Genomic DNA, 14020 nt, shown 5'->3' with positions numbered 1-14020 from the left:
ACAGGGTTTGAAACGGCAGTACGTGCTTAGTATCCTGCACTCAAGCATGAGCTCCAGCCCAGGTGGTGAGTCCGGCTTCGACAGACTAACGACGGGTTTCTGCAACGTGGTCCAACACGTAACTCAAGCTCTCACTGAGGAGCTCCAGGTCCTTTCAAGGGTAGTGGAGCCCCAGGTCGTCCTCGGCTTTTTAAACGTAGCTTACTTTGGTGCCATCACCCAGGAAATGACTTCCCAAATGGAGAGAGAATTTGAAACCGCTCAAAGAGACAACACAGCGCTGAGCAGCAAGATCAAAAAATACTCTGTAAGGTCCCGAGCAACTGTAGGTGAGTAATTTGCTTTTTATTTCATCTATGTCATTCTCTTGTTTGCTTTTGTGGCTCTGTTAATTCTGATGTGCACTTTTCTCACTTCGTTTCTACCCTCTTTACTCCTCTGTTGCTTTCTCTTATAAAGGTTAGTTTCCATTTTCTTCCTCTCTCTTTTTATTTTGCTCTCCAGATGCAGCGTGCTAAATCCCAGGCCTTTCTGATGGACTGCTGTTACCATCGTAATTGCATTTTATTTTTATTTTATTTTACTAACACCTTCATTTTTCCTCCCTGTTAGACAAAGGCTAAGGGAGGTTCCTGAGGCTAAGGCTTATGCTATGCATATTATGTTTGCCTTGGTGATTAAACTAAGCCCTAATCTCAAATAGGACTTTTTAAATACAGAAATTAAGGCCTAATGAAAAGAATATTCATATACTGTACATTATATGCACTCAATTCTTGGGATGGGCTTCTTTTGCTTCAGACTCTATTTGTGTGGTGTATTATGAACATAATCTGCCCTGGGCTTTTATGAAGTATTAAGGAAGCCAATGCTGCTTTAAAAGAGGCCTTCAGCAGGTCTGCAGGTCTTCAGGTCTTCAGGTCAGGCCATTCTAGGTCTGAGCCTGTGACTTTGTCTCTGGCTCAGAAGTTCAACACTTGTGCAAAACCTTGTGAATATTCCTCAAATGTTTCACAATTCCCTCAATATTGTGGATTATCCCTATTGATTGCACACCTTTTTTTTTACCACACTTTCTCCACTTTTTCTTCCACTCAATCTTCCATTGATACAATTGAATATGGCTTTATGTGAACAGCGAGCTTCTTTTGCAATGATCCTTTACGGCTTACCCTCGTTATGAAGGTTGTCAGTGACTAGTGTCAAATCAGCACTCTTCCCTGTGATTGTGTGGATCATAGCGTGACAGTTTTTATGAATGAGTTTTACTTCTTGAATTGAATGTCTAAAATAAATAAACTTTTCAATCATACTCAAAATTATTGAATTAACCTGTAACACAAAGGGAGTTTTCTGTGATAAAGCCTTTTGGTGATGGGTTTATACATTGACAGAGAAGAGCAGAGACCCTTACGCACCATGTCACTTCTGATACTACTGATCCCCTCACATTCTCTTTGTTTGCATCGTATTGGCCTATTTACAACTTGCTGAGAGTAAAGATTCACAATAAATAACAAAAAAAAGTCTGTGAGCCATTGTTTACTTTTTCAAAAGGGTACACATGCCAGCTTCCCTACGGAATGGGAAGAGGAGTGCTTTTGCATCTGCCATTCTTCGATAAACATACCACCAGCCTCGCCACTTTTTCTTTTTTTTCTCTCTCCCCCTTTCCCTCCCTACCTCTCTTCCCATTTTCCCTCTCTGGTTTTTACTTTCCCTCTCCTTAAACGTGAGATGAGAGGAGGCAGCCGGGATAATTGGCCATGCGTCAGTTGGGCTGTTTGATCACGTAACGCGGCGGAGGCTACACACCTACGTGCCGTTCAACAAACCGTCAAATGTAGCACCGGAGGCAGAACACGGCTCCAAAGGGAGCGAGGGACCCGTGCTGTGTAATGATGGTAAAATGGAGCAGTTTTGCCTGTGCTGCTTTTACTTATGTGTTTGTGTTTGTGTGCGTGTGTGTGCGCAACATCTACAACTGGGATTACATTTTTGTGTTGTTCATGTTTAAAGTCTCCTCCAAATAAAAAATAAAAAAAAGGCAGAATCTTAAGAACCACTCCAAATGCCCGTGGCTCTCTAAAAAGCCAGTGCTGGAACATTAATGCATAATCTGCTTTCACACTCTACTGTCTGTATACTGTATGCAACACACATAATTGTCAAGACAATTATGACGGTGTCAAAGAAAGTAATTCTCTTTTCATAAGCCTCCAATGGCTCCTAAGATCCCTCCCTCTGCTCCTGCTGTGTTATTGTTTATTGTGAAGTAAAGGAAGGCGGTAGGTATATTTTGATGAGAGCCTTGCTGGGGGGTACAGAGGTGGGAACTCCGTTTGCTCCTGGGGGAGCTGCGCATCAGCCACTGTCAAACCACTGAACCATTTAACAGCTTTCACAGCAAGATCTGCCTCCTCTTTTAACCTCACTGACTCAAAGGCAGGCAGATGTGAATTGTCCCAACACCCCACCCTGCACCACCTCCATCTTTTTTCTCCTTTTATTCTATCCCTCACATATCCTTCCTCTTTCTTTTCCTTTTCCCATTTTCCTGTACTTCTCTAAGTGTATCGGAGCAGACAAAAACTTGACTTTACCAGCGCACCTCACTGAGTTCAAGTGGGAATGTGAGGGTGGTCCAAGACTTCATGTGTATATCTCTCTAAGAGGGTTTGAAATGGTGCCATGGTGAATACTACAGGAAGTTGTTTCTTTTTCTTTTTGGCAGGGGGCCTGAGATAAGTAAAATAAACAAAATTTGTGGATGGAAAAATCCAAAGATGACATAAAATGTTGAAAGTATAAATTTTGGAGTAGATGAATCTTTGCCGTTATTTTCATCCTATTAAAATATGTTTTTGACACTTGACAAGTGTCCAAAAAGCTGCATTTTTATTTCATAATTGTCTTCAGGCTTTCTGTGAGAAAAATGACTGTATATAAGCTGTTGTGTCCCTAGTGGGGTTGGGAGGGGTGCTGGTGCCTATCTCCAGCGAACGTTTTGGGCGAGAGGTGGGGTACACAGAGACAGACAGGACAAACAACCATGCACACACACATACATCCTAACACCTAAGGACAAGTCGACACTGTGCAGCCCACAGACAAACCAACTTTTGTTAATTTGCTAACCCAGTCCTGGACTAGCAAATTGGAACCAAAATTTGGGTAAGGTGTTTAATGCCCAATGTAGCAAAGAATAACTCTTACCTAGATTACAAAACATGTAATATTTGAGTTATAATGAATGGTTTTTATACTTTTGTCAATTTTCCCTCTTTATCCTGGTGGATGGGGTTAGGTTTGGAGCCCGTCTCAAGCACTTAAGGACTTATATTGCCAGTCTTTCACATGGCAATATACAGTAGTGACCAATTAACCCAACATACAAGTTTTTGGATAGTGAGATGAAACCTTAGTATTTGGACAGGATAAAATAAGCCAAACTTCAAAGTGTTAAAGCAACATGCTAAAAAATAGTGGAAAAGTGCTAAATAATATAATTGCAATGTTTAATAGAAAAAAACCCCCAACAATTTGTTACTTCTCATTTTAATATATTCATGTGATGGTATGTTTGATTTTCACTTTGTTTTTGATGCTATTTTGTGTGTTCACACATCTGTTTGTGTGCTCGCTTGCTAATCGCAGGAGTACATTAAAAATTGTGTGATCAAGACTCATTTAATACCACCCTTTTGAAAATGCCCCATTACATTTCCATATGGTATTAGTAATTTGCATTTGTATGCCTAGCAGATCCCCGTTTTTGTAAGACATCAAAAGCTTTCACATCGACTTCTCTGTGTAGACTCTTACCATTTCCCCTCAACAATCGACCACGGGGTTAAAGTCGAGGTTGAGGAATTCTGCTCCACTCTACTTTGATAGCACTGATTTAAATTCCTGGTACACTAATTTCGCCACATGACGTCGGCAACCGCTTCATATAGATAAAAAAAAAAGAGAGAAAGAGATTCGGTTAGAACATGTACTGCAAGTGCTTTCTCCACAACTACACTCCCTTCCACCTCCTCGCCCTTTCAGACTCTTTGAACTCTTTCTCAGAGACAGCACCACAGCCTATTCAGCAGGGAGAGAGGTTCTGTAGTGACGTGAGATAGCTTGGCTGAGGCACCGACTGGCATTGGAGGTGCTTATGGGGATTGAGGCTACTTGGGAATGGCGTTTGTTAATATTTAATAAGAGCAGCTCCTCACTAGATCATATCTCTGCCTGAGTTTATACACACTGTCAGGCAGGGACGTGCACCCGCATACTGCCACATAATTATGGTCTGGGGGTGTTTGTGTGTGTCACTGTGTAGTTGTTTGTGTGGGGACTATGAAGTATGTTTTTTTTTTTGTCCTATGCAGTTTTCTTCCTGCATTTTCAAATAATTAGAAGTTCTTGTGTCGAAAAAAAAAGTTGCCACAAAAACCTTGTGTTTACTAATCACAAAGAGAAAAGCTGTGTCATTTATCCCTGCTTGTGGTTATATGCATGTCTTTGTCAGCAGTCATTTTCTCTAAATCATGCCTCCAGTAAAATCTCAGAAAAGATTAGGTTTTGCAGGCCTCGAGAATGTGTATAATGTGTTTCATTTATTTCTTTTTTGCCCATATCCTCTGAGTGGCCACAATGGGTTTTGTGTATCGCTCTTGAGCAGCTCAAGGATATGAAGGTTTTCTTGGCACCTTCTATTGAGAAAGCTGCGACAAAAAGACAAAAAATTGGATGGCTTATTGAGAGGAGGCTGCACTTCTGTGATGAAGAGTGAGCGTGATTCGCCGAGGGGTTGAAAACAATAATGTGAACAAGGGCACTAAACAAGTGGGATTTAATGAAATGCTGCTATCGTTACAATGCATTCTGCCATGCTCTTCATCTCAGCTTCTCAGTTCAAGTATGCAGAGAAGGCCAGAGAAATATTAATTCAGCGTGACAAGAGGTGAAAACACAAGCAGATACTCTGAGTAATAGGGAAACAAATTTAAAGCAGAGGTGCCTTTCTGCCACCACTAAGAACATTACCTCCATCTTGGCAGAGCAGCTTAATTGAGATATCAAATATTGCAACTCTCTCCTTCTGTCAAGGCCGGGTTGCCCCCGCTGTAGCCCAGTTGGACAGCACCCGAGGACAGAAGCCCAAGAGACAAGCATTTGGGTGGTGGTGTGTGATTACAAGTGCGTGCATGCGTCCCGGTGTATGTTGAATAATCACAGCAGGAGTCCTCACATAATAAGGCTGTCTGAGTGAGCAGTGGGCTGCAACTGACGATGAGGACCCTAACTGTCTGGGCCTGGCAGGAGGTCTGGAGTGGCGCCGAGCCTTTTTCCACCCACAGACAAACTGATGCGCACACAGACATAGCTTCAGGCTCCCGCATGACCCTACCCAGCACCTCGTGGGAAGAACACAGACGTACTGGATCTCCTTCTGACTACACTCTTGATTTATCAAAACAAATGTAATCTCCAGGCACCTTATAGACTCAACACTTCAAGTTTTTACTCCATCCTTTAGAAACCCATTCAGTTCAGTCAATCGATTGGTCATAAATTGTCAGTTAGTAAAAAATGTTCTCAATAAAAACCAGCAGATTTTGACAATTCTAGTGAAATGGAAAGTCTCATCAGAACAAGGCTCATTAAAGAGTTCAAAGTGAAGTGGTTAACATTTGCTCACATTTTGTTTGGGGATTACGTATCAATCTGGTGTAGAAAATGTCAAGCAGGATGAGTGTTGGTCCTACATTAATCCTACCTTTATGAAAGAATGACATAAGAAAAGCTATATTATAAAAAAGCAAAACTCATTTTGTTTGTTTATACATATGCATGCCACACTCTTTAGGTCTTCAGATTTGTTCTAATAAAAAAAACTATGTGTAATTTTTCTTCCACTTCACATTTATGTGCCACTTTGTGTTGGATAACCAGCTACAAATGCCTTCATATATTTTCTCATACTACTGTACAAAACTGGGGATAAATTCTTTTAAAGGAAACTTAGTGCAGATTTAAAAAAAAAAAATCTAACTTTCATTGAACAATAGAAAATGATGTAGGGAAGAGCAAAGGCTTTAATCATTAGTGTGAGATGTACTGAACCTGTCAAAGCACTTAATAATTGGTTCCACTCTTTTAAGATGGTAGATGTGTCGTTACAAACTTAACGGAATAATAACAAATTGAAAGTGTTTATTTTATGACGGATAGCTACAATTTAGTGGATGGTTTTATTCCTTGTTCCTGTTGAATTAAACTGTTGTGCTTTTGAGAATATCTGCCTAATTAATCAATATTTATTAATATTGGTGTTATTTGGCGACACCTAATCAGATTTAGTTAGTTTTCATCAATCCTATTATTAATGATACAAATAATAACTCCATTTTAGTTTGACAAATTACATTGACAACTCCGATGCAGTATGTACAGTTCTTTGATATTTCTTTCACTTCAGAAGTTGCCTTTTGTTTGAAAACCTATCCGTCTTTGTGGTGACAATGTTGGGTAATGCTAACATCTTTTCTATCGAGACTTCCGTAAAACTATGCCTGATGATATAACATTTTATGACGTTATCTTTGGGTGGCAATGGCCCTGTCCATTTGGACAATGTGGCAAGGAAGATGTAAACCACATCTCAGATGGTTTCATTTGTACTGCTCAGAGAATGACGGAGAAAAAGGGGAAAATGAAGGCCAGCGGACAAGTGTGAGATATGTCGTGCTGGAGAGAAATTAAATCACTGGCTAAATTATTGCATGATTGCTCATTCCCCAAAGAGTTGGGCATCATTTGCTAGAAAGTGTCTAATAATTGGTTTTCGGCCATGTCAGACACATGCAATTCCCCCTACTAATGGCTCTGTTAGGCCTCCTGGGTCAGAGTAGGACGGAAAATAGCCAGACGGCAAAAAAGCACCCTACATCCTTGTTCCTTTTGTATTTTTTCCTCTGTTAAACCAGAAAGAGAGAGAGAGAGTGGGGAAGAGAGAAAGACGCAGAGGAGAGGAGTGATGGCAAGAAGAGGGAGTGTGTATGCAAGCGAAGAGGAAATGAAGTGGCAATAAGTGCAGCCAAAGGGGAAATGCTCTTCACCGTGAGTTTAATACATCAGACTGGGGATTTGGCAGCCCGCCACACAGCAATTGTTTACCTTTTTGCTCACTGGCTGCATCTGTTCTGTTTTGTAAACGGCACTAAACTATTCGCCCGTAAACACCGGAATCAATAACAACTGCTAAGGGAATTCCCTTATCCCACCCCCTCCTTCGCTTCCCCGTGTTTTCATCCCTAACCACCACCGCCACCACCACCCCTCTTTTTTTTTTCTTTTTTTCTTTTTCTCCTGGATCTTCTCCTTCCTCTGTTCTCTCTGTTTCGTGCCAGTCAGGACCGGTCTGTGTGTGCGTGTGTGGCTGTGGAGCTGGTGGAACCCACAGAGACGAGGAGACGATGGATGGCTCGCCAAAAGTGCTTGCTCTGTTTGTTTTTTGTTTTTTTCTATTCTCTTGCCATTATTAACAAGTACTAAGTAAAAATGCTCCCCTTCAAAATTGAATGTTTTTTATTACATTACTATTATTTTTTTAATTGTCCATGCAAAAGCTGCACTCTGACATGTTATTGAATGATGTGCAGCGTATGCTTTTTTTTGTAAGCAATCACAGTGACAAGGCTTTCAGTTTATCATTCTGATTTGAAGACCATCTTTCCATAATGTGCTGCCGATGATCTCTTGTATAAACATATAATTTTTACCTCGTTCTCAGCAGCAGCTTCTCCCTTATTGATTCCCAGTACGTTGACCTTCAGTTGAACTCTTCCCCCTCCCGGTGCCCCCTCCTTGTTCTGCTCTGTGGGACTTGCAGTGTACTTTGCTATATGACACACCTGGGTGCTTTTAAGCACACCCTCTCCATCAAGTGGCTATGGGAGCTTCCATTTGATCTCACTGTTGTGACAAAGGTATAATGGGGTTTAGATGGCTATGTACTACAGTGCTATGGCTGTAGGCCCATTTGGCTAGGGAGGTGACTATAAATACCTATCTAGCTTGTTGGGAAAGAGCCTCAATGAAAGACAATGCCCAGCACTGCTAAACGCCAAGGTCATGTGTCACTATTTAGAGTTGACTTAGTGAGCGAGTGAAACTGTTATAGGGTCACAGGTTGATGGAATGAGTAGAATGGATGGTGAGAGAAGAGAGAGGCCGGGAAAAGGTGATGCTCCAGATGAAGTGGAAGGTAATAGTTGCTGTGCTCAGATGAACACCCCGGAGAAGGTGGAGATTGGGGGCAGGAGGGCTGTAGAGATAGCTTTTACAGAATCCACTGGCTATCTCCCAAATGTGTCCCTTTCTGTCTGGTTGACAAGGTTTCCTTTGAATCGTCTGCAGTTTCACTTTTCTCCCACGTTGAGCATCGGAAGCTCTTGATGTGACGGCGACTTCAGAAATAGACAAGCCTGGTGGTGCGTGTGTGCAAAGTGCGAGTCTGGGAACGAGGCTGACACCAGAGTGTCAACCAGGTCACGCATGCACACATGCAGCAGGAGGTAGTCTCTCTAACCCAGACTCCCACTGGAACCCATTACAGAGAAACTGGAGGCCCATGGAGCTTAATTACATGCAAACACAAATACAAGCACACACATTTAAACACACCCCACATAATTACATGGCTATGCACCTGCGATTTCATGCATGCATCTGTGCACACTTGCACACAAAAACATGTAGGCACATTCACAAACAATCTTGAGGTTAGAATACATTTTATGGTGACCACAGAGTTTGGTCGCGGTGTGGACAATTATCTTGCAAGACTGACATGTGCAAATGTGTGTGGAGATGTCTACAAATCAAGTTGCTCATAATGACCCACATTGCATGCACATAAACAAGCGTGTGTGGACGCCCCAGACATGAACACACAAAACTCAGTGACTCACACTCATTAATACTCATAAAAAACATACACAAGTGCCCAGACACAACACTCTGAATCAAACTTCATGCATGATTAAACCAGACATCCTTGGGGACAATGTTGTTGTCATATTGTCAGATTTTGTTTAACAATATAGCAAAATTACGTTAGGATCCAAAGGCAATAATGTCACCGTTATTGGAAAAGAAGACCCCCCCTCCTCCCTTTTCTTTCCATCTCAGTGCTCAATCATCTCTGTGCTTTCAGAGTCAAGGCTAATACTGAGCTCATCCTTTCCCAAATGCCTTTGCAGTTGCAGAGCTCATTTAGGCGGACTCACAAAAGTATTTGTGCATGTGTCTCAGCGTATGGCAACACATCTCCCAGCCGCCCATTCTCCGGCTTAATGCGGAACATCCCCCGGGTGATGGCTTTGGCAGCCTCCAAAATGGGAAATCCATATTTGCCGAGGGGGTCATCTGCGGGTTAGGAAGAGGAAAAAAAAAGTTTTGTGCTGGGAGGGAAGGTTGTGCAAGTGTGACTTCTCAGGAAGCAAAGTTTTGCATAATTTTCTTTTCTGTATTCTTTGTTTACACTGTGTAAGAGGAAAATATGAATGGTCAATATTTAGAAAAGGTGTCACATGCAAAGAGTGACTTCTGACAGAGTGTTTGCTGATGAATGCCTTTTAGCAAAGAAGGCTGTGTTAAAAGCAAAAATCAACTATTTCCTCTTTGTGAACATTAAACTGTTTTAAATTTCTATATCTACAACTCATCTGTGACCTCATACAAGGTACATTTTGTCTCTTTGTATCTCTTTCACAGCACCAATGGAGCTTCCTTTGAAAAGCAGGAGCTTCAGTTTGACCTCCCACCAACTGAGGGCATTAACTCAGCTGGCTTGCATCCTGCTAGGCTTTGAGAGAGATGTGAGGGAGCTGGTCACTAACATCACCTTCATAAACTGCACAGGAGACACTCCAACTTTAAAAGGTGCAACTCATTAAAAATCTATGTTAACCTACTCTGCTGTGTCAGAGGAATTTATATCTTCTATACCTTTTCCCTTTTCCACATTTTGTCACATTACAACCACAACCAATGAAATCCATCATAATATATTGAATTGAAATATTACAGGATACACCAGCACAAAGTTTACATTTACAAATAAAATGTTTTAAAGTGTAAATGTATGCAATGTGTAGCTGTGCAGAGCTGGAAGAGTGATATTCCCTTTATGTTTGCAGCTGTAATTGGAGTAAAATCTGTTTCTATAAAATGTCTACTCAGTAAGGCTGAATACAAGTGCTCACTTTATTTTGTACATTTTGCATGTAAATTTTTGTTCTAAAACGCACTTGTATCTTTGTCCTTTAGGGATATTGCCCTTTACAATATCCGCTACAACACAAGTGTTAGTGTAAGTGTTGCCAGGTTTCATATATGATCTCTGCATTTTCGAAATCTAAAGCTATAGTCCAGTATATGTGTCTCTCCTCCAGGCAGAAACACACGCACACACGCCTGCATGCACACGCACTTCCTTGCTAATTCCACCATAAAGTCTGGAAAAAAGTGTTTATTAGTTTGGTATTATCTGGGGTCTTATACAGGCCTTTAGTATCCGTTTCCTCTTTCCCCTTTGAACTGCCACTGCAGAGATGTTAAATGAAAGCTTTTGGTGCGTGGAGTAATTTCCATAAAGGTTACATTTACAAAAACAAGACTTGCGGAAAGGCTCAATTTACAGAGAGGTAAACAGCCTTTAAAGGGCAGTTATCCAAATCATTAATTCCAAGCAATCAAACGACTTAATTACCAGAAATTCATCAGATGAGCTTAAAGGTCAAAAAGTGATGTGCCTGCCGCTTCCTCCTTCTTCCATTGCGTACGGTCTTGTTCGGCTAAATTGCCTCGCCTGGGGTCTAACTCTTCGCTTTCCGATTAGGAAACTATGGCCTTGATGTTCATGCTTTTTAATTGAAACCCAACTCAACATCCTGTGCACTTTTATTCACCACAGCTTCCCTACAAGCTGCAGTCCCTACACAAATCGACACAATCACCTCTCATGGAATTACCCTGTGCATTGTTGCCAAGATCTGGGTTCAAATCAAATCTAAATCTCAGATTCGGACTTGTAGAGACACATCTATTAGCAAATTATTTCTGCTTCCTTTGAGACATGGGCAGTCGTTCTGTGGTCATCATGGTTTTTTTAACCTCTGGGACTAAAAATAAAGAAAGAAAAAAAAGAAACAGGTCAGCTCAGCTTAGTGGTGCTTAAATTGCAGTTTGACATGTAGCCACTAGCTGGCCCCAAAATAAATTCACAGCTTAAATAGCTTTGCTTAACGTAAACAACATGGTGTGTCTATGGTCTTTGTAGTAAATTCAGCTATTTGTAGCAAGTGTAAAGTTAGAGTTTAGAACCATTCCATGCTGTTTGCAGTAGAGCTTAACTTAATTCAGCAGCATTCTCAAAGCTAAAAACACAGACAAGAAAAAAGCATACATGTTGGCATCCATGTGTTTATTCTAATCACATATAGTCCTTGTTTCATAATGTTTAGTGGTAGAAAGAATAGAACAAATGCACTCAACTGATGCAACCTGTGAATATAATACAGTACCTTGCAAAAGTATTTGCACCCCATTCAACCTGTTCTCATTTTGCAACAGCAACAAATTTAAATGATTAAAATTATACTCTCCTTTTTTCTCTTTTCGATTTTTTTTTTTTTTGGAAATATGACAAATGTGGCAACGATTTGTCACAAAAATATGACAAATGTGATGTGGACTTAAATTCAGCTATTGTCACTTTGGTTCCCCTTTACAAGATTCAGTGAAACCGACTTTCACTTTTAGAAGTACCCTAATCAGTAAACGCACTCTGGCCGAATGTGAGTTGAGGTCAGTAGAAATCCAGCTTTTCTGTGAAGGTGTATTAGGGAACATTAATTAAACACCAGCAGATTGTAGACCAAAACTGCTGAGGTGTAAAGGTGTGGAGGAGTTTTAAAACAGTGTCCCAAACTCTGACCATCTCGTTGAGCATTGTTCAATCCATCAATCCTAAAATGGAAAGAGTAAGGCGCAACAGAACACCTGCAGAGATCCATATCTCATCAATGTGAACATAACAACTATAAATAATGCACTCCATAAGTCTGGCCTCTGTGTAAGAGCAACAAAATGAAAGTCTTTTTCGACGGCCCATACTGTAGTATTCTGCTATGTTACAATAGGCCAAAGTCCAGAACTCAAATTATTGTTTAATGTGTAGCAGGCAGCCCCTCCATTTACTTTGCTTTTCTTTGGAATTCATTGATCCCACAGTGGAAAAAAGCCTTTGTCACAACAACATACAAGTGAAAACAAATCACACACAGACAGAAGAAAAACATAAATAGTTGTACAGAATGCAAAAAGAAATAATGCAGAAGCTTTAATTGCTTTCTATCTTTTTTATATTTTTAGTTACATCTTTGGCTTTTCGGTCCACTTCAAAAGTATGCATTGCTCTGTGTTGGTTTATTGTTTTTTTTAAAATACTTTAACTGAAAATGAAAGTTTTAATTTTAATTTTATATGAAATCGATTACTGTAGTTAGTTGCTATCTTGTGTCATTATTTAGGTATTTTGAAAAAGTCTAAGGAGGATTCAAGTTCGACAACAGATGGCAGGAAACCCACCGCAGACAAACTTCACACCCCAGAGGTGAGACTTTTGCATGTGTTTGTTGCATGAACATTTTTTCTACTTCCTATTTTATGATTCTACTGGCTCTTGGCTCATTTCCTGCTTTTCAGGCCCAGACTTTGGAGTTTAATTGGGGGTTAGCTTTTAGTAGGCTTGTCCCACACATGGAGCATTGTGTTAAAGTGGTGCTGGATGACGTCTGTGCCAAGAATCTACAGCAAGAAGAGGGCTTGCATTCTTCGGGACACACCTTGGTCACCATAAGCCCCATCGCTGACTTCTCTGTCAGCAACGAACATCTTAAAGAAGACTTCTTTTACAAAGGCTCAGAGAGAGACACTCCTAAAATGACAGCAAAGGTATTCTCGTAAAGATTCTTCATTCTTTCAGCACCTCAGTCTGTTTTATGACATTTTGATGGAGCAGTTGCGAGTTTGTAAAAAATTTGATTTATGGAACAGTTTTTTTTTTTTTTGTGGTGCTCATCGTTTATAGTTTTCATCCTCTCTACTAGTTCATACTATAAAATAAAATTATAAAATTTCACAGAATTAGGGCTAGGCAGCATTAAACGTCCCCTTTTGGAAATACGTATTGGACTTTGCAGTTTTTCTTCTGTAAGAATAAGGTTTAGTTATGTGAAGTTACGTCTCACTTTCATTGAAAAATGCTCTTGATGTTTTCTTTTGTTTCTTTCTGCAGTAATCTGTTAAATCATACTGCATCCGCAGAATCCTGGTTTAGCTTCTCAAATTTACTCAACAGAAAAACACACCAAGGTCTAGTTTATAGCTTAATACTGTGCACAAGTAACCTCAGGATAAAGCCTCCCCTGAGGAGGGTCTGTTCCCTTCATCCTTCTTTAATACTATCAGACTTAACAATACGGGTTTACACACAGCCGCCCGAACCAGAGAGATTAATGCTTTTTGTAGCTCCCGTAGAAAGCTCCCTCTATAATAGAAAGCTCAAATAGTTTGAGTCTGACACAGATGACGCCCTGGATCAGAAAGGGTCTGGGGAAGAGTGATCAGTATTACTGGAGGGGAGGATTCCAGGAACAAAAGAAAGACAGGAAGAAACCAAGAACTGGTGTGGTTGATATTATGGGGGTTAGATGATGTGTGGAGAAAGGTATTCAATGGGGGGAAATTGAGGGTTTACTAATGATAGAGGGGCAAATCACAAAAGGAAAGTGGCTATAGCATTAAGAAGGATATAGGAGCGATAACATGACCAAAGGATGAGAAAAGAGGGCCTGGGAAAGGTAAGAAGAGGTGAAACAGACACAGGAGATTGAATTTTCTGAGGCCCAAAACCGGAGTGTGATGTAAAACAGGACTTAAGAAGTAACACCACCAA

At 40.6% G+C, this 14020-nt stretch overlaps 1 protein-coding gene across 3 annotated transcripts in view; it reads left to right on the top strand.

Moving 5' to 3' along the window:
• kiaa0825 (KIAA0825 ortholog) overlaps positions 1 to 14020 on the top strand; it is a 134338-nt gene that overhangs the window by 17179 nt on the left and 103139 nt on the right. For all 3 annotated transcript variants that reach the window (XM_023344098.1, XM_023344097.1, XM_023344099.1), the window contains exons 6-9: positions 5 to 329; positions 9775 to 9942; positions 12594 to 12676; positions 12769 to 13017. In XM_023344098.1, the coding sequence (XP_023199866.1) occupies positions 5 to 329; positions 9775 to 9942; positions 12594 to 12676; positions 12769 to 13017 (825 nt within the window). The remainder of the gene's footprint in view (positions 1 to 4; positions 330 to 9774; positions 9943 to 12593; positions 12677 to 12768; positions 13018 to 14020) is intronic.

Source organism: Xiphophorus maculatus, chromosome 12 (genome assembly GCF_002775205.1).
Source record: "Xiphophorus maculatus strain JP 163 A chromosome 12, X_maculatus-5.0-male, whole genome shotgun sequence".
Taxonomy (NCBI): domain Eukaryota; kingdom Metazoa; phylum Chordata; class Actinopteri; order Cyprinodontiformes; family Poeciliidae; genus Xiphophorus; species Xiphophorus maculatus.
This window is presented reverse-complemented; position numbering and strand designations above follow the sequence as displayed.